The sequence below is a fragment of the Sylvia atricapilla genome, chromosome 7 (assembly GCF_009819655.1).
Source record: "Sylvia atricapilla isolate bSylAtr1 chromosome 7, bSylAtr1.pri, whole genome shotgun sequence".
Classification (NCBI taxonomy): domain Eukaryota; kingdom Metazoa; phylum Chordata; class Aves; order Passeriformes; family Sylviidae; genus Sylvia; species Sylvia atricapilla.
Genome location: NC_089146.1, coordinates 31,116,717 through 31,136,970, shown reverse-complemented (window position 1 = coordinate 31,136,970; position 20,254 = coordinate 31,116,717). Strand labels below are relative to the sequence as shown.

Sequence of the window (20,254 nt, the reverse complement as noted above, 5' to 3'; positions counted from 1 at the left end):
CCTGGTGACCTGTATTACAGTATCTCTGAATTTATTGTGAGTGCTGTGTAGCACAGGCTGCTTTTGCCCCCTTGTTCCTCTTGGCCATTCTGGCTCTGTGCAGCAGTGTCTGTGTGGTTTTCACTCTCCATTTTAGCTGGATTTTACTAGCACACAGTACAGTTGTCTGTGCTCTGAGTTGTAGAGGTAGCTGCTGATAAAAAGCAGCACTGGATTAATTTCTACACAAAAATATAGATGCCTTTAAAGATAAATCAGCCTTTTTTAAAGGTGGTTTTTACCTATTTAGGAAATAAGCATTTGCTAGAAGCACTTCTCTTTCAAGCTGCTATTGAGCTCATTTATTAAATTGCATGCCGATTTGCTTATGGTTTGTTTTACCGTGACAGTTTCAGTATGTGGTACAGAAGTATTTGTTGCCAAGGTGAAGGTTCTTGCTTGAGTGGGATTATATTTTGGGGGGAAAATACTGTAAAATAATAGTTTCAAACACACAGTAATACAGTTAATTCCAAGGTCAAGCTTGTAGACTGTGGGATTTTTAACACCTCTGCTACCTAGAGGTTCCATATGTCGTTGAAATACTATACTATTCCCTTTTACCATCCCTTCATGTGTCTTATCTACAGCTTAAGAAGCTTCTCTTTACCTGAGAGTGCTTCTAATCTTGTGGGTTTTTTCCATTTGTAGAGCAAATTCTTTGTTTTCCACTATTAATTACTTAAAACACTCGTTGATCAAGAATGTTTTAAAATTTGGCAGAAGCAGCTGCTATTTAAAAATGCAAACAAGTAATGTGTAAAAGGTAAACTATATTAGCTGAAGATGTAAAATATGAAAAACATGGCTCATTTAAAAATATTGTTGTCATATGTTTTATCAAGGACATTTAAAAATATAGTAAACTAATTTATTAATACAGGTCCCATTTTCCTAATATAATCAGTCTTTCAGGGACTTCTGCTACTGCTTAACCAATTTGCACCTGATGCTAGAGCTAGGACCTTTTATAAATGGGCAGGACAGCTTTCTGCTTTCACTGTAATTTTCTCATTTCTCTTTACAGGCATTTGAAAAGTAAATACTTCCCAGTCCCATCTGGATGGGAGAACAGTCCTGATACAAGAAGGATGATAGAAAAAAGCAACATAAGGGTTTGTTCAGGCTTTTCAGTCACATGAGTAGAAGCCTAGGAATTCATCCATGTTTGAGAAATGTTCCACTCTTTTTTTTTTTTTTTTTTAAGGCAGCTGTTGTCAGAAGACATTAGACAGTAGAAAAAAAAGGTGTCTATCTTATAATTCCTGTCTAGAATTTTATTTCGTGCCCTTTAGAATATATTACCAGGTGCATGTTCTCCCTGGAGTCTCCCCACTCGGAGCTTTTCTGTAGTGCCTCCTATACCCTGCGTACTTAGTTACAATTTTCTGAGTTAAGGTAATTTAGCCAGCAGTGAATGTGTGTTGAATGACGAGTGTTGTAATCATCTTGATTTCTGTCTTTGGCCCTCATTTCTTGGAGTCTTTTCCACGTGGTTTCAGTAAAGAAATGCAAAGCACTCTTGGCTCAGGAGAGTTCACAAACACACGGGAAGTGGCTCTCAAGGGAAATGGGAGATTGGCTCCAGACCTATTTGCATGGAACGGGATATGGAGCAGGGATCTGCTGCCTGAGCAAGTGTGACACCTTGCAAAAAGGCAGTATCAGCTTACATTTAAGAATAAATGCATTTAACTGTGTGAAGCCTAATCTAATCAGTGGATGTTAGACTTACTTGGAGCATGACCACTTGGACGTGTTCTGCATAGGAGCTGGGGTGAGTTTAGGTAGGGAGACCTTGGTGGGCTTGATGTACAGGCTGTGGTGCACACCAGAGCAGAATTTTAGGAGTTGCACACATGTACTGTCCAGGCTTGGGAAACCCACTGTGTCTGCAGGGTGAGATACAGCCCAAGGATGTGTTCTTGTATTTGGAGTGAGAACTTGAGCAGAAGGGCTGTGGCTCAGATGGTGGGCAGTAATTCAGAACCATCACAAAGAAAGCAGTTTGATGAACAAGAAAAAAAAATAGCCCTCTGAAAAAAATTCCCTTGTTTTTCTAATGATGCACCTTGAAGGTAAACCTGAAAAAGACTTGATTTCCTTTGGTTTTGGGTTTTTTTTTCTCCCACTTGCTTTGCTTTTCCCACAGAAAAATGTTTAATTTTTTCTTTTGTTTGTTTTTCAAGTTGCTTTGTATCTTTCCTGTGGGACCAGCATTGTAGGTACATCTTACTTCTGTGTGTGTGTGCATTTTAAATGCATGACATTTCTCTTAGCCCAGGTCATTAGGAGTAGCTGAGGAATAGGCTGCAACCCAGATTTGCTCTAGGAGTTGGCGATCAGGTGATCCTTGTCCTCAAGTACTCTTTTGTGCTGGGTTAACTCCTGTCTTTGTGTGGAGCTGTCAGAGGAATGGCACAATTTGTGTTGGACACCCCCCCAGCTCTGTGGTACTTCAGGAGCAGCTGGACAGCTGACTGCCCACGAAGGAGTTGTCCCCCTGTTCCTCCTTTTATTACAGTTGCAGTTGTGCTTGCACTAGGGTGTATAACTCGGGAGAATGGCATTTGCTGTGGGTAGGAAAGCAGTGGAGCAAAGGCACGTGGTCATAGTTTGTGGTTTGCAGATGGAGGTTCTGGCAATGACATCCTCGTTACAAGTTCTTACCCTCAGCACCATTTCCTTTTGGCTTTAAAATTGTCTGTGTGACTAATGCACAATAACCTCCCAGTGACATTGCTTTCGTGTCACAGCCTCAGAAACATCTGTTCTAGGTGAGAGGGTACATGTAAGAAATCCCATTAGTGCTGTTGAGAAAGAACATTGTGGAAAGCCCTCTAGCTGTCCTTGAAGAGAGCTCTTGGGCAGAGAGTGCAGAGCTGCTGTGCAGTTTCAGGATGTGAGTTTTTGAGGGTGATGATCACATGTTTGAAGATATTTCTCCACTGATAGGTGAGATGGGGGTTAGTAGAGTTAACTCAGGAGGAACCTTCGTTATTTCCTCTCCCAAACCTGTTTGTACTATGAATGTCCATTAGAAAAATATTATGTTTTGTTTATCACATATCTCTGATCTGTAGTGTAGACTAAAGAGTGATGTTGCCTTTTGGACAAGGTATTAGGAGAATATCAGCTCTTTCTCTATATATATGCTGAGAGAGAGTGGGAGGGGATATATATGTATATGGATTTCCGTATACAGACATGCACAGAGACTTTGGGTACTGTTCTTGGAGGCCATGGTTATCCAAAAAAAGGTGGGGTTTTTTTTAGTGATCTTCTAGGCCTACAGCAACACTTCAGGGAGCTGAGCATAGAGAAATTAAGGAAAACACCCAGACAATCAAGGCTTTCACCTTTGGGACTTTGTAAGTCAGTTCTGTGTTACAGATTTTAATAGGAATTAGCTTATACCATTACACTCCTGTGTGCAGTGCCTTGTGCTTATTGCTGAATGCCCCAAATTCCATGTGGGAAAGCTGAGTCTCATTAGTGGGGTGTGCCTGCCTCTCTCCCTTCTGCCACTCTTCAATTCTGGGTAGCAAGACAAGGGGTCATTTATGGAAAATCCAGTATCGGTTCTGCCTTATGATATCTCTACTATCAGGATTCGTTTTCCTGTAGCAGCAGTAATTCCTGCCCTGAAGAAGCTGGGGTGTGCCTTGTTCCCCTGTGAATCATTCATTAGTCAGACACACATTGCCATGTATGAACTCCTCGTGGAAACTGTATACTTGTGGAATCTGGATTGCCTATAGTGTCCTTCTTTTCATGTGATTTAAATATTTACTTCAACTGACAGTGATAGATCTGATCAGTCTGAAAAAGCCTTGTATCTGCAAAAGCTAATTTGTAAAGAATCCTACAGTGACTAGATTGTGCATTTGGAGAACTGAAGATTTTTATCGACTTTCATTCGGTTTTACCTTAGCTTTTTGCCTCACCTATCACATTTTTAGACTCCATTTTAACTCAAGAGTATCTCTCTATGCATTTAGTTAGGAAAATCAGGTTTAGTGATCATACTGTGTTGTGCCATGGTCCCTGGCTGTGCTGTGGGTCTGAGGCTCCCAGGGGAGCAGGGGATCCATCCCTGGCCCATGTGCCAGTGATGCTGGAGTTCCAGGTGTGCAGTGAAGTCTTGTACCTGAGAAATGTGAAGTGTTGTGTAGGACACTGCACTGGAGACTTGTTGATACAGTGCTCTAATATTCAGACACCAAAAGCCATGCAGGGCTTTTTTCCCCCCCTTTCTTTTCTTAGAAGCTTAAAAATTTGCTACTTTTTTTTTTTCCCTGAGTCAGTACACTTCTTGCTGAGTAGGCCATAGTATTTTTATATATGCTGATTTTACGTCTGAATACACTCTTTTTATGTAAAATGCATCTTTCATGAGATTATTTTTCTTTCAGTCTTGCTGGCTGTGTGTGTGCTGGGCAAAACCACCCACAAGCAATGAAGCTGCCAGTTACCTGCAACAGTTCAGCTTTTGCTTTCTTTGAAATACTGAGTTTAATAATCAAACAGTTTTAACTTTTTTAACTGTTAAAAAACACTTCTAATCTAGTTGTAGGTTTAAGCAGCATTCAGGCTCCAAAGTTCTTGTGTAGCTTTAAAATCTACATGCCACAGTTCTGATTTGCAGGGGAAGGTAGAGGGAGTGGGTCACTATTTGCTGGTTTACTTAGTAATTGTGGCACTAAAAGCCTCTTAACGCACTATTAATGCAGTGAACAGTTTCACTCTGTGTGATAGGTTAAAGAAGCACCAGTTAGTGGAATTCTCGGTACTTCTTTAGGGAAGTAGGTATTTAAGAAGAAAATCAAACTTCAATGAGCAACAAAGTTGTGTGTCCTGAGTTGAGGCCCATATAGTGCCTAATGGTGATGTCTTCCTGAGATTGTGAAGTTCTTTCTGATATTTAGGGGTTTTTTTTTTTCATTATTTGTTACCTTCTGCCTGCAAAGTTTTCTTTGTCAAGAAACATTCCTGTTGATTGGTATGAAGTCAAGTTTCTGTGCATGGTTACTCACAGCTGTTAACAGTGTGTTACACACAAGTTTTGAAAATACATCTCCTGCAAAGCATTTGTGGTGTTAGATGAGGTCCTGTGCTAAGCACTTTGTCATTCAGAGAGAAACCCACTTTCCCCCTGAGGATCTGGTCTCTTGGCTGAGCACCATCTCTCACCCATCTCGGCGCTGGTGGGTGCAGTTAACATCACTCATAGAAACCGTGTGGGTGTGCCGGGCACATGCACAGGCTGCTCGGTGCTGCATGGCAGCCAGACCTGCTGCAGCAGCCACCTCTCCCAGCCTGGGGAGCCCAGCCTCTGGGCTCTGAATTCTGCCAGGAATTCATGGTTTGTTGGAGTTACTGCTGCCTTACACCTCCTGAGATCTTCAGGTTTACGTCAGAGTGCTGAAAGCTGTAGAGGTGCTACTACAGCCTTCATGCCTTTGCTGATGGTGCTAATTTAGTGCAGCTGCCTGGCTGTACAGAGAAAATGAGAACTTTGGCACGTCTGTGTTTGTTAAAAACATGTGGGTAAGCTCTAACTCTTGAGCTAGAGCTGTGCATTTTGGGCTGTGTGGTTTAGAATTTGCCTGTGCTGCTTTGGTGACAACGTTTCTAGCGACTGCTTTTGATACCCCGAGTTTTGTAGTTATTTTTCATGACTACTTTGTTGATTTCTTCAGTTTTCTTTCATCGTGATAATGAAGATAATGTATATATATACATATCACATTTTGGAGACTGGGTGGAGTTTTGTAGCTGTTTTCCTCTTGGCTTCATTACTCTTATACTCATTTTGTGACACTGTTTTCCATTTGTAAAATGGAATGGCTTTTGCTAGGACATGTCATTATCAGCTGCTTGTGACATGAGGATGACCAGCCCTGCCTCATGCCCAGCTGACAGTCCATGGGCAGGCCAGCTTTTCTCCACTGTAGTTAGGAATTGCAAAAACACTTTTACCACTAGGAATAGCTAAATGAAAATATTTCTATGGAGATCCATAGCAGGGAGGAACTGCTCTGACAAAATTATACTCCTAAACATTGATAGATTGAATTACATACTTTGTGTTCCTTAGTAAAATGTTATTAGAGTAGAAGTTAGCAATGATGCTTGATCTGTGGCAGGGAGCATTGTTTTAAACTTCAAAAGAGAGAAATTCTTAGTTTGCCTTAGTTTTTCTTGGCTTATTTTTATAGAAAAGTTGGCGTGGTGTTCTTCTGGTATGGCAAGAGGGGTCTGCTCATTAAAAAAAGGCGATATCTTTGTTATTTGTGGTGTTAAATATTACAACCGAATCTTTTTTCCCCTCAACAGGTATACAAAGCTCGGATATGCGGGTAATACTGAACCCCAGTTCATTATCCCTTCATGTAAGTATTTGTTACTTGTGTATCAGTGCTGAAGTTACTCTTGGACTTTCTGTAACATGCCATGAAAAAAAACCCAAAAAACCCCAGCATTAAAAGAGATTGACTTGACCTCTGAGTGATGGCACAGAGTAATAATGTGGCTTTTTTTGTTTTGCTGTGGATACTCAGTTTAGAAAGATACATTCATTAAAAAAGGAATGAATAATTGTTGAAGCTAATTTTTTGGACACTGAAATGATGTAAAAATCCAGTAGCACGGCTACATTTACCTCGTATGAGTGTTTTTCTGTTCAGTGGTTTATCTGGTAAAATGTTGAGTTGATTATAACTGGGAAAAAAATTAAAATTGTATGATTTAATATCTCTAGGGTTTAAAATGTCCTACTTGCCTGGAAGTTGTCAGTATTACAGCTATATTAATTTACTGTGTTTTGCAACTGCAACAAGAAACCATGTCAGTTTTTTTCCCTCGCTTAGAATAGCGTATTTATTTGCTCCCTGGCTCCTGAACTGTTTCTCCCACTTGAAGAGATACAGTTCTACTGCAGAGAGTGGAGTTCACTCTGCTTCCTTTGGAGATGTTTCACCTTTTGACCTCCTACATCACTTGGCAGTTCCTCATTGTTCATCTGTGCCAAAGTAATCACAGATTACATCCTGGTGAAAAGGAATAATTAGCACACCCAGTTTTCCTTGCAAATACAACAGGAAAAGAGCTGGAACTAATACTCCTTCAGTGCAGTCACTGTGAAAAAGAACTTGGAAGTTCAGCCTCTGTGTTAATTTTTCTAGGAAATGTACTTCAAAAAGTAATTTTCACAGCAAGATAAGGCTCATTCTCTTAGATGAGAACAGGAGAATGCATGCAGAGAATCTATTCTGTATCTTCTATTTTGGCTTCTAATAGGTATTTCTTAGATTATTTCGTTTTCCAGATTAACTTTATTAAGTTGATTTCGGTGCTATATAAAGCACTACAGTTTTGCCTTTTGCACAAAAGCTAGTTCAGCATTAGATATTAGAAGTTTCTAAACATTGAAAAAACCCTTACAGTGCTCTTTAAACTTTGTAGCTCTTGTTCAAATATAAGTGGGCAAGTAGTTATTTAATTTCAGATAGATAGAACTTACATAATTTCTCTGCATCTTTAGATTTGGTTATTCAGTTTGAAGATCACTTTCTTGTTCCAAAAAAAGAAGAAACACTGTGATATTTTAAACAGTGGGAATGAAATGACCTGTCAGATCATTAAGCAGAGAAATTTATCCAACAGGGATGCTATTAAAGTAGAAGGAGGAGAAATGAGATTTTTTTGATGGCCTTTTGATACAGTGTGGTGTATGGAAAAAAAGATGCTCAGTCTAGATGCTCCTGCAGCTGAAATGACCCTTGACTGCAATTCTCTCAATACAAAAGGCATTTTTCTCATTATCTAGCTGCAATCCATGCTAGATAATTACAGAAATGGCATGAGTTTGTGTTAATCCTCTGCCTCCAATGAAATAAAATAGCACTTGGTTAATCCACGTTAGAGAAACAAAAATAGAGTACAGCAGTACCTAGTTTTAAAGTAAAATGTTACAAAAAAGCACTTTGTCCAGAATTTCCTCAGAATTATTCCCTGTGGAAAAATGACTTAGTTTCTCCTTGCACTTCCAGCTGTGGCATTTTATCAGTTTGATTCTCTAAAATTAATGTTTGCTGTTAAACAGGTCTGAGCAGCATTCCTTGTGCCTTGTTCACTTGCACCTTATCTAATTCACTCCTGCTCTTAACAAATTTTTATCTCCTCCTGATGTGTTCTTGATTTTATTCTGAATATGCTTCTGTAGAGATGATAAATTCTTACATGAAAAGTGAAGTAAATGAGAATATATTAGGCCAATTTTTTGATGTGGCTTGTGTTCACTATTTTCTTCCCTGGCTGCTTTTTGGATCTTAGATCATTAATTTTACTTGATTTTTATTCACCTAAGCAGGTTTTTCTTGCTGTTTGTTAAAATGGGAATCACCTTCTTCCATTACCCAGTAGTTCCCTTGATTTTTCATTATTTCAGTATCTGTGGTAGCTGATGGCTTTTTCTTTACTTCTAAAAGAAAAAACTGGCTTGAGTAGTGGTTCAGCACAATTAATTCAATGCAAGGATGTTCTTTTTCCCCACCCCCCAAAATCTCTTTAATTCTTGTGCCAAGCAAACCAAAGGCAACTGCTCCGAGTACTGCTGGGGTGCTGCCCATCCTCAGGCACCACAGCTGAGGTTTCAGCAAGATTTATTTTCTTGTTTGTGTTCTCAAGGATATGATTCTTGATTCAGGTTGTTTGCTCCTAATTTCTGTCTTTCAAATGCAGGGCTGAACAAGCTGGCCTTAAGGGCAGCGAAATATTTGAGACCTCCCATCTCATTTTAGGCTTGTAACAGGGTGAAATCAGTTGGTGCAATCCTGTGGCAAGTGGTGGATCTTGCTTGGAAGTTGTTGAGGATAACACCCATCTGGACAGCAAAATTCACCCAAATGTGTCAGCTCTGTAACAATGACCTGAAAATATTTATCAAGGTTCCTCTCTTGACTTGAAGCAAGCACCTGCCTTGCAACATTTCCTTCCCTGTGATTTCTAGCTTCTGCTTCTCATCTACCCCCCTTCTCTTTGGCTTCCTCCAGCCTTCTGCTTCCTCTCTCCTCTCCTGTAAGCAACTACAGAAGTTGCAGTATGATTCAGTTTTCTTCCTGAAGAGCTCAAAATAATGACTTCTGTTCCATCCTGTTCAGTCTTTCACAACATTCAACTTCTTGGTTCCTCTGGCTCTGCCTGTGTTGCTCTGCGTGGGAAGGGAAGGGAGGGGAGGGGATGGGGAGGATCCATGAACTCAGGGTGCTTTACCCCTCAGTAAGCTGCTGATTTCCACATCCTCTAGCTGTGCTGCCCTGGCTGCTGGGTTTGAGACTGCATCTCTATTTTTAATTTTTTTTTCTTAATCTTAGTTGTGAGCAAAGGTAACTTCTTGCTGAAGGTGAGAACTAGGAAAATGCTTCTGTCTTTGAAAGAGCTTTTGGAGCACAAGCTTGGGACATCTGAGGCTGACTTTAATGCTGCTTATAAATAAATAAATTTATAACATATAAATTTCCTCATCTGTGTGAAGGATTGTGTTTAAAGGCAATTAATAAGATTTGAAAAACTACAGCAGATATTGCTTGTGCTGCAGCCCTGGTAGCTGGGGAGTGATTCTTTTTAAAAGAGTAACAACACGAATAATAACATTTAAAATTGTCACTATTGGAGTGTGCAGAAAATTAATACATTTGTTGAATAAAATGAGATCTGTAGGGTTATCCTATTTTAGTGTTTCTGTGTATATTTTATCTTCCTGGTTGCATGTTTGAGTATCTAACAATTAAATTTGTATTGAAGTCTGTTACTGTGTTACTTTTTAAGTCCTTACCATGCTTACCCCATGACTGGAAGTCAAATTATCTTTTTTTCTGTGTAGCTTTTGAGAGTTACACTTGAAACAAAGGATGGTTGTGATTAGAGTGTGTCTGTTTCCTCAGTGTAGGTTTTCTTTTTTGGTGCAGGATATGTGACCTACAATAATGTTTGTGTTCTCTGTTGAAGGTATTGCTATCAAAGAATCAGCAAAAGTGGTCGATCAAGCACAAAGGAGGGTTTTGAAAGGTGTGGATGATTTAGACTTCTTCATTGGGGACGAAGCAATAGAAAAACCAACTTATGCAACCAAGGTATTAAGAAAATATTTAAAATCATTTTTCAGTACTGTTTAGCAAACATCACATCTAGAGTAAATATAATGTGAAGAATGCTTAACATTTACTTCAATCTTATTTATATATTAACTCTGTTTAAATAGAAAATAAGCTTTGATGTTAGCTTTGTTGACCTTGTGGAGCCTGTGGGAACTTGGAAAAAACTGTGAATATATATATTACACATATGTATGTATTTGTTCGTAAGTGAAAGGAGGCTGAGAGGGTTTTAAGTGGAAATGCCACACTCTTTTGTTCCTTGGTGACTTCTGTCAGCAGCATCAGGGTGGGACACTGGCCTGGGAGAGCTTCTGCTTTTTCCCAGTGCCACCATTCTGGTCAAATGAGAAAAATGCAATGTGTTGCCTCTGCTACTCAAGGTTAGAATCAGAATTTTGAATAGGTGTCAGATGGGAATAGGGGAAGCCTAAATTGAGGTTTCTTACCTGTGTAGATCATATACCTTTACTGCAGTTAAAAACAGATTTTTGGTTTGATTTTGGGAGTTTTTGTTTCTTCTTTCTTTGTTTCCGGTTATAATTTGATGTTTTTCTCCAACAGTGGCCTATCCGCCATGGTATAGTTGAAGACTGGGACTTGATGGAGAGGTTTATGGAGCAAGTAATCTTTAAGTATTTAAGGGCAGAACCCGAGGACCATTATTTTCTTTTGGTAGGTAAATTTATGCCCTGTTTAAGAAATTCCACATGATGAATAACAATGCACTGATTTATGTAAATTCTCAAATATAAATATGCATATTTTGAAAGCAAAAGTAAATAAATTAGCTGGAGCTTTCTTGACCTGCCTTAAGCCATCCAAGTTCTTTAATTTTCTAAAAATGTCAGTGTGTCTGAACAGCAAACATTTTTCTATTCTCATTTCCCTCCCAAGTTGTCTGATTCATCACTTTCTCATTTTCTCTTTCTCTACTGAATTCAATAATCTCGAGTTTATATGTTTGAGACCAAAAAAATGTGTTTTGACTTTACATAATTGCAATTATTTTGTTTTTACAGTACTGCCATCTGGATGAAGTATCTAGAGAGTAAATTTTTGCCTTTTATTTTCTGTGAAACTGGAAGGGTTGATTGTCTTTTTTGGGCTGATTTGATCTCAGTTAAGGTCAATGTTATTCTGAAGCATCTGCTATTCCTTAGTATTTTATTTAGGGCCATTGAAATAGGCAGTTTGGTTTAGTGTGTTATTTATAGATGAAGTTTGGAATTAGAGGTGCTGGCCATACCTGTTTAAATGCCTTCATCTTCTTGAAGCAATAGTTAGGTCCAATTGCTCAAGGCTGTGTCCAGCCAAGCTGTGAATATCTCTAAGGATCAAAATGCCATGACAACCCTGGGCCCCTTGTCAATATTTAACCACCTTTAAGTTACCTCTTTCCCTCCTAGTACCTATTTAGGATTGCCCAAGTTGAGTTTTGTCTCCCTGGCCCCTTGTCCCAACCCCTTTGTGAAGAATCTTTTTACCCTCTTTTTTTACCCTCCTGTTACACAGTTGCTGCAATGAAGAGTGATATTTTCTTTTCTCAAGTGTTCTGTAGCACTATCCAAAATGCTCCTTCAGAGTAGAGCCTTGAGTTTGTTTGGTATTTCAATGAAAGCTATAGCACACTATTATGGTATGTTTTATGTTGTTCAGCTTCTCTCACTTGAGTACATTCCTGCAGCTGAGCATAGCAACTTGTGTTACAGTTGAAGGAAAACAGCTCTTCTCCTGCCTTCAGAAGGAAAACAGCTCTTTTCACTGAGAAATCTAAAATATGCCATTCTTTAAACGTGCTAAACTGCAGCCTTTGACATATTTCGATAGCCCTTGGCTTTTTTTCAAGTGAAATCTAAAGTTCTAATGAGCTAACCGACCCACAAAGGGAGTCTTGGATATAAAATCTTAAGCAGTAACTGATGTAGTATTTATTGCACTTTTGTTTTTCTTTCTTTAATACAATTTGCATAAATTCTTAAAAGTGCCCTCTGTCCATTACTATTTTTACATGCTATTGTTGTTGAATGACTCATCTTAACAGAACTTAGGAGTTGGTGGTTCTTTTTTTAAGTCGAATGTTTGATTTGAATGCAAGTAAAACTAATGGGTTGTGGTTTCTTTTTTTCCTGTCTCTCAGACTGAGCCTCCATTAAATACTCCAGAAAATAGAGAATATACTGCTGAAATCATGTTTGAATCTTTCAACGTTCCAGGGCTATATATTGCTGTTCAGGTAAGAGCAGGGCTGTTGAGAGTCACAGCTGCAATATTTCTCCTTGGGCAAAAACTAAGTTCACTGTGAAAAAACTGTGTAAGTAGTGTTTGGAAAACGTTTATGTCTTTCTGGTTGGCAGTTCCAGAACTGCATGTTTGATTCTGTGGGTGGTTGCTGGATACTGTTCTTCTGTTACCTCTACAGGCTTCTGAGCAGTAGAGTGTGATATCTGTTGTGTCATAAGTAAATAAAAAAACCACACCACATCATAATAATTCTATTAATCCATGAACTGAATCCCTTTCAGTATGAAGTAACGAAAAATTATGTTTGAGCATGGCTGAAAAAATATCAGGCAAGTGTCAAAAATTACATTTGTGCAGCGTTTTTTTTCCTAAGCTGTTGTGTAGCCATATATAATATTATTTAATCAGTTTCCATGCTGTAAATTACCATGGGGGTGTCAGTCTCTCCTTGGGAGGAGGGGTGGTGGGAAGTGAGTTCTGCAGGCAGATGTTTTGCTAATATTTGATTTTGGTGTGGTTTTTTTCCAAGGCTGTCCTTGCCTTAGCTGCATCTTGGACGTCGAGACAAGTAGGAGAGCGAACACTGACTGGCACAGTTATAGACAGTGGGGATGGTGTCACTCATGTCATTCCTGTGGTAAGTGTGCCTCAGAGCTCCACAGCAGCTTCCAGGGAGAACAATTAGTCCTCTGAGTTCTCTGACGTGTACACCTACACACACTGAAGTATAGATAGGAGTCTTCAGAAACATCAGATAATTCCCAGGGCTGTGGGTGTGAGTTTTGGTTCGTTTTGTAGTGCAGAAACTCTTGAAGAGCTTCTCTGTAGCGCTGAGTTTGGCAGGGCTAATTGTCTTTCAGTGACTTACCTTAAAAGGTGAATTGCCAAGGCTGTGCTAAGTGATGGGTGAAATTGCTTTAGCACATTTCCAGTTTGGTTTGCTGGTAGGAGTGAACAGGCTCTTTACAGTAGCCACTACAAAAAAAAAGTTTGACTTTTTATTTAGCTTAGTCCATTTAAAGTAGAAATAACACAAAGTGTTCTAGGGCAGATGTAGTATTGTTTATAGTTTTTCTCCATCTGTTCCCAATATTTAGTAGTGCCTCAGCCATACAAGCAAAAGTTCTGCTTGACTGGAAGAAAACAACCCCTAGGATTGGTTAGTGTTGAATATCTGCCCCAGTATATCAAGTGGCTAAAGCAGAAATTTGGATGATTGTATGATGTTTTATTAAGTAATGAGCACCTAGAGCTGCTGTAATTTACTTTACTGTCAAATTATTGCCCATCTTTTCTGGGGGAGTTAAATTCATGTCTACGTACCAGATTCATTTGTATTTTCAAAATGAAGCTGGATTACAATTTTTAAGACAAGTATCTATACAAAGCTTTATCATGCCATAGAAACATCAATTTTTTAAAACCAGTATCATTGGTGGTGGTCAAACATATAATGTCATGTAGCAATTTCCTACTAACTTTGGTGGAATATAGTGACTAAATCTTTGTTCAGACTGTTCATCCAAGTTAGTGTATTTTTAATAACACTTAGGTAGCAATAGACACCTCAGACCTTCTGTAGGTAAACTTGTAAAATTGTCCTTAGTTGTTCAAATTAGTGTTTAAAACAGTTGAACTTTTCCTGATTTGTGGGTTTCAGGGTTTTTTTTTAATTGAAATAAGAGTAGGTATTCTGTATCACTTGCAGCATTACCTTTCTTTGCAGAATGTCATTTACTTCTGAAAATTTTAAATGTATTGGACAAATTGTCAGCAATGTTCTACCACTTCTATTACAAAGTAGATAAAAAGGAATTAACAAATGCTTATCTCTGTTATGAAGCTAACAGTAGTGGTAGATTTTTTTTATGACATTATTTTCTGTGTTAGTAAGACATTTTTGTATGAACATAAGGGTTGTATATAGGAAAACTTAAGCATTTTGTGAATGTGATGTCTGGATTCCTCTGTTTGGATTTAGCAGGTGTGGTAGGGTTGAAGGCCAGCCTTGCACACTTGGTTTCTCTTTTTAGACCAGATATTTTTAATGCATTGATACTGCTCCCCAGGATGAGTGTGGATTGTAGGGGTAGGTTGATGGATGAGGATGAGCCAGTCTGATGTTCTGAGCAGTCTGAATTAATGTGCTGAAATGATGCATTTTCTCCCTGCTTTCAGAAAATTAATTTTGGTTCATGTGGATTGTAACATCTTACATCAGTGGCTGTGACTGCAGGGCCACATCAGTTATTCTAAAATAATATTTCACAAAAAAAGGTTCCTTGACCTTTTTGGTAAGAGTAACCTCATTTTGAAGAGAAAATAAAGGCCAAGGAATAGTGAGTATAGTGATTTGTCTGCCTTATGTACTAGTGACCTTTCTGTTCCTTCTAACCTTGTAAGAATTATAAACCAGTGCCATGCAGAGTAAAGTAAGGCTGTATTTGCTGTGGAGAATTGGATTTGTGGTAATTAAATGAGCCAGTCTGAAAGGGCTTTAGCCTCAGAATCACAGGTAGTGGGTAGGAGTTTAGACTCCTTGCCTTTCTCTCCCCGTCTGAGCTTTGGTGAAAGTAGTTCTTACCAGTCTCATTGTCCTCATTAATTTTGTTTACAGGCTGAAGGATATGTGATTGGCAGCTGTATCAAACACATTCCAATTGCTGGAAGAGATATCACATACTTCATTCAGCAGTTGCTGAGGGAGAGAGAAGTAGGAATTCCTCCTGAACAATCCTTGGAAACAGCTAAAGCAGTGAAGGTAATGTGAATGCTGCAGATCTCAACGTTATTTTATTTTCACGACTTGGTATCTGGTTTTAAAGTACAAGAATATCTGAAAGTAATTGTACTTCTGAGTAATGGGGCTCTGATTCTAGGTAATGTAAAAATGTCTTAATAATGTAATAACATGAAATAGCTTAAACTCAAGGTTTCCAGTTGGGTTATGCTTGCTCAGTCTGGCCTGGCATTTCACTCTTCACCTGTTGTCTCCCCTTTCTCTTCCCCTCCATTATCATTATTATTGTTGTTATTATCCTGTTGCTATTATAATTTTACTGTTCTGTAGGAAATACTGTTGGCTGGATGTGTCATACAGAGCTGTAATTGCTCTTATATTCTTTCTGAATATTAATGTGTTCTTTATTGTAATGCCTACTACACAGAGAACAAAGCTTTTCTGAAAGACATTCAGCTTAAAGTACACTGAAATTTTGTTTCTCTGGCAGCTCTTCAATGTATTTCAGAGTTAATTTCTCACAATCATCGAAGTTTAGAGGAAAAGCAGAAGAGAAGTAATTTAGCTCAGCCAGAGCCTTCAGTGCTGCACAGAAATGATCTGTAGTAGCAGAGCCATTATCTACCTGGGTACAGCAAATGTCAGTTCAGCTGTTTTGAGGCCTATTCTTTATCTGCCAATTTAATACTTACTCTTAAAAGTTAAAATTACTACATTTTTTGAAATTTCCTGCCAGTTTTCTCTACATTAGATAGTTCTAACTGTATCTATTCCATTTTCAGGAGCGCTTTAGTTATGTTTGCCCTGACTTAGTAAAAGAATTTAACAAGTATGACACAGATGGTACAAAGTGGATTAAACAATATACTGGAATTAATGCTATCTCAAAGAAAGAATTTACCATTGATGTTGGTTACGAGAGATTCCTGGGGCCAGAGATTTTCTTCCATCCTGAGGTAAGTTGATTTAACTTGTCTATACTTTCTGTTTTAAAAGCATTTTAGATGATAGCATAGAAATCCTATTTGCAAAACTGTAAAGAAGTTGTTATCCTGACTTACATTGCTTATTTATAAATAGATACCAGCTATTGTTGCAAGTCAGCGTGGTTTGATTCTTGATTGCTACTAATCTTCATACAAATCCAGGTTGATACACAAAGCATTTATAAATGGCAGCAAAAATACTAAACAGCTGTTTCCATTTTTAATTTTCATGACATCTCTAGTATAATAAAATGGTAATTTCCCTTTTCTCCACTTTACCTCTTTTCATTTGCAATATGTGGTCCTGCACAGTGACTTGACTTGATTTTATTCCTGATTGCAGTTTGCTAATCCTGACTTCACGCAACCAATCTCAGAAGTAGTAGATGAAGTTATTCAGAATTGTCCCATTGATGTTAGACGTCCTCTATATAAGGTCAGTAGCTATAGTGTCTTTTAATATACAGGTTTTAGAAGAATTGTGATTTTTATCAAGGTACATACTTGAAACTCTGAAAAACCAAAACCAAATGAGCAAAATTAACCTTTTTTCTAGAAGTTAATCCAATATGCAGAAGGCTTTGTTGTTCACTTAGAAATTTTCAGTGTGGGCTTTTTCATTAGAGAAACAGAAGTCTGAGCGAAAGTGGTGAGATGTCTGTGCTTTAAAATCCATTTATATCTTATTACAATTTTAATGTGGCAAACTCTCGATGAGTTCATGTTGTGTCATGCTTATATGTTAGATAATTTACAGTAAAAGCATACCTGCTAACTGAAGCTTTAAAAACTGTGTTTAGATACTTAGAATGTAGGAACTGGGTAAAGATGGAGACTTGCATTAACAATTTTTTTTTATTCAAAACAGAATATTGTCCTCTCTGGAGGCTCAACCATGTTCAGGGACTTTGGTCGCCGTTTACAGCGAGACTTGAAAAGGACTGTTGATGCCAGGCTGAAACTTAGTGAAGAACTTAGTGGTGGCAGGCTGAAGGTTGGTTCTTGCAGCTCACACACTTAAAAAGCATCTGTTACCTGGAAAACGTGCAAATAACATCTTGTAATGATTGTGGTCTTTGAAATGTCTTTTTACCTTATGTGAAGTTCTTACAGAGGTTTTTCAGGCATTCATCCATTACACTGATCACATACCAGCAGTTGGCCACTCCAGCTGTCTTTATGCTTGGTGTTTATTGATCAGTTACAGTTGATTGTGCTCAGTCTTTCTGAGCCTGAAGATAAGAGAGATGAATCCAGCTCATTGTTGAGCCACCAGGAGAGTCAGGAGCACGTGTCCTGTGAGGAAAGAGGGAGCTTTGATTAGAGAAGGGAAGTGCTGATAGTGCCTCAGTACATGTGGGGAGATGACTGATTGTGAGGTTCAGCTGGATAAAACCCTAAATACCTTCCTCTGGCTTCACAGCTTATCCTGCCTTGAGCTGGAGGCCAAACCAGAGATATGTGGTCCCTTCCCACCCCAATTATCTTATAAGCAACATTTTTTACTAAACTGCATGATCCTTAATTTGTGCTCTTTCCACTTCAGACCTCTGACTTAAGAGCATCTTTCTATTGTCTCTGCATAAATAAAAGACCAGCAGAGAAAAAAAAAGTGGGTTTTTTTTCCTTTTAAAGCAAAATTGAAGTGATTTCCCTCATTTTTCAGTAGTACTCTAGCTAGGTGAGCTCAAACAATCCTTTAAAACCCCAGCAGAGCTTTATAATATGTCATGTAGACAGCTCTGAAATTTCAGTCATACACAGTTCTCTGGCCCAAGGAACATAATTTAGTCTCTGTTTTCTTTACTAGACTTGTACCACTTAGGAAGCAGAATCTGAGTAAGGAAATTGGATGTGATTCTTTTTTTCTAAGTGCCAGGCATGGCAAAGAATCACTGGCTGGAGTTTTGCAAATATGTTACAGAACATTTTTAGACACTGTTTCAAATTTCAGCAGGTTGGGCTGCAATAAATAAATTCTGAAACTGTTACATACACTGGCAGTTTTGATTGGCAGGAGTAAGGATGGGTTGTGTGCCTATGGAGGGAAAGGGAATGGCTGACTGGAATGAGTGCTGTAGTTCAGAAAAACATGACAGACTGTACTGATCCTGAATTAACTTTCAATCTGCAGCTGATGCCTTGTTAGAATGAAATATGAAACTTGAAAATTAGCTTCCTAAAGTGTGAGTTTTTGAGACGTTTAGGTACTGTGGATCAATGCTTATAAAGGCATAAATAAATAGGCCATCAAGAAATTAATCAGAACATGGTGTGAATGGAAGTATCTGTCTGATTAAGCAGGTAATGTGATCTTTAAGCAGGAGCTGTTTCTTACTCTTCATTGTAGAAGAGAGTCTGATGCCACAAATGTAAATTTACATGCACAGCATTTATGAAAATACTCATTTGGTATATACAGTCTTTTAAGACTACATCTGCTTTTTACCAGCAGAAATGAGTTGTAATGTGTTGCTTTTGTCTCCTTTTCTGCAGCCGAAGCCCATTGATGTCCAGGTCATCACACACCATATGCAGAGATATGCAGTCTGGTTTGGAGGATCAATGCTGGCTTCCACAGTGAGTTTAGCTGTAAAGCTGAGCGTGTTTGAGCCGTTCTGACCGTGCTTTTGGAGCTCTCATCTCCCCTTCATTGTATATTAAATGTGATAGGGGAATTTCTGATAGACCCCAGGTGGTAAATATACCTTCCCTGTTTTTGCATTAGACTTTAAAGACATGGAAGGGCAAATTAAAGGTGAATTAAAGATTTGTGTGAATTTTTAAATAGCACATTTTAGAATTATGGCAGAATATATTGTTTGCATTGGTGTTTAATTTTAGGATTTCTGTGCTATTTTTGGTTTTTTTTTTTCCACTAGCTACATAAAAGTTTATATTGTTAAAATAAGGTGTCTGTACCATACACTAATGTTTTCTTTCCTTCCCTTTGCAGCCTGAATTCTACCAAGTATGCCATACCAAAAAAGATTATGAAGAGATTGGCCCTAGCATCTGTCGTCACAACCCTGTGTTTGGAGTCATGTCTTAAAGCTGACCCTGCAGGGGTCAGGGATGGGGAAGTGGGGAGGAGGAAGAGTCTTTCTGATTACTTGTTTGTCTGATGGCTGGTATTAAGATAACAAACATGACTTGACAATAAGAAAAAGACCAAACACAATTAAGCAGGATAATTTTAATAAGTGTCTCAACATGCGGATGTAGTGGAAAGCCAAAATGATCACATTTTTTCTTTAGATTGATTATTTGAACCTGTGCGTAACAAAACAAACAAAAAAAGTGGATTTTAGTTCTTTCTGTGCCCGATATTTTGTATATTAATGAATATCCAAGATTTGATGGGATTTGATGGTGTGTAGATAGTCAGCTCTCTAATGCTTCCATTGTACCCCTTCATGGGTGCAATACAGGAGCTTGTTTATATTTCATACTTTTTTATACTTTGAGGAAAAATATGAATACAAGAAACTGTAATATTTGAGGAAAAAAATATTACCAGTGACCAACTTGAAAGTAAATTAAAAAAGAAAAAAAAAGAAAAAAAGTCATGATTCGTGCAACTAGCTCTTGCAGATCATGACCAGTCTAAATCCTGGGTTCCATACAATGCGAGTGCTTTTGGAACTAAGAAGCTACTATCTTGGATTAACCAATGCCTGCTAGTGCTTTCTGATTACTTGGTGCATTTTCATACTATCTCTTGCTTTAAAAAAAAAAAAAGGAAAAAAAAGTAAAGACAAGACTGTTGGACCAGTATTGCAGTTCTGTAGTGTCATTTCTAATTAAACCAAATAATCAGGTTATCAAAATTTGGTGTATTTAAAGCCTAACACCATTCAAATAAAGGCACAAAATTTCTTTTTATGTTGGTGTCAGACTTGTTCATCTCATGACATGGGAAGTTCTGAGCATGGGTCCCTACATATCCGCTGTGGCTTTTGAGGAGTGAGGTTGGTCTGTGAGGTAGAGATGTAATGTGCTTTGTGTAACTCAAGTGTGAGCATTTTAGAACTGCAGTTTGTGTGTTCAGCTAGCTAGCACTTACCTAGAGAAGCCTGACAGCTCCT

The 20,254-nt window shown here is 38.4% G+C and overlaps 1 protein-coding gene across 1 annotated transcript in view; it reads left to right on the top strand.

The window, feature by feature from the left end:
• Window positions 1-20,051, top strand: part of ACTR3 (actin related protein 3) — a 29,032-nt gene extending 8,981 nt beyond the window's left edge. The window contains exons 2-12 of the mRNA XM_066323136.1: window positions 6,379-6,434; window positions 10,051-10,175; window positions 10,761-10,871; window positions 12,337-12,432; window positions 12,970-13,077; window positions 15,058-15,201; window positions 15,963-16,136; window positions 16,510-16,602; window positions 17,035-17,160; window positions 18,663-18,746; window positions 19,123-20,051. Of these exons, the coding sequence (XP_066179233.1) occupies window positions 6,379-6,434; window positions 10,051-10,175; window positions 10,761-10,871; window positions 12,337-12,432; window positions 12,970-13,077; window positions 15,058-15,201; window positions 15,963-16,136; window positions 16,510-16,602; window positions 17,035-17,160; window positions 18,663-18,746; window positions 19,123-19,218 (1,213 nt within the window). The 3' untranslated portion in view covers window positions 19,219-20,051. The remainder of the gene's footprint in view (window positions 1-6,378; window positions 6,435-10,050; window positions 10,176-10,760; window positions 10,872-12,336; window positions 12,433-12,969; window positions 13,078-15,057; window positions 15,202-15,962; window positions 16,137-16,509; window positions 16,603-17,034; window positions 17,161-18,662; window positions 18,747-19,122) is intronic.
• Window positions 20,052-20,254: the final 203 nt, after the last annotated feature.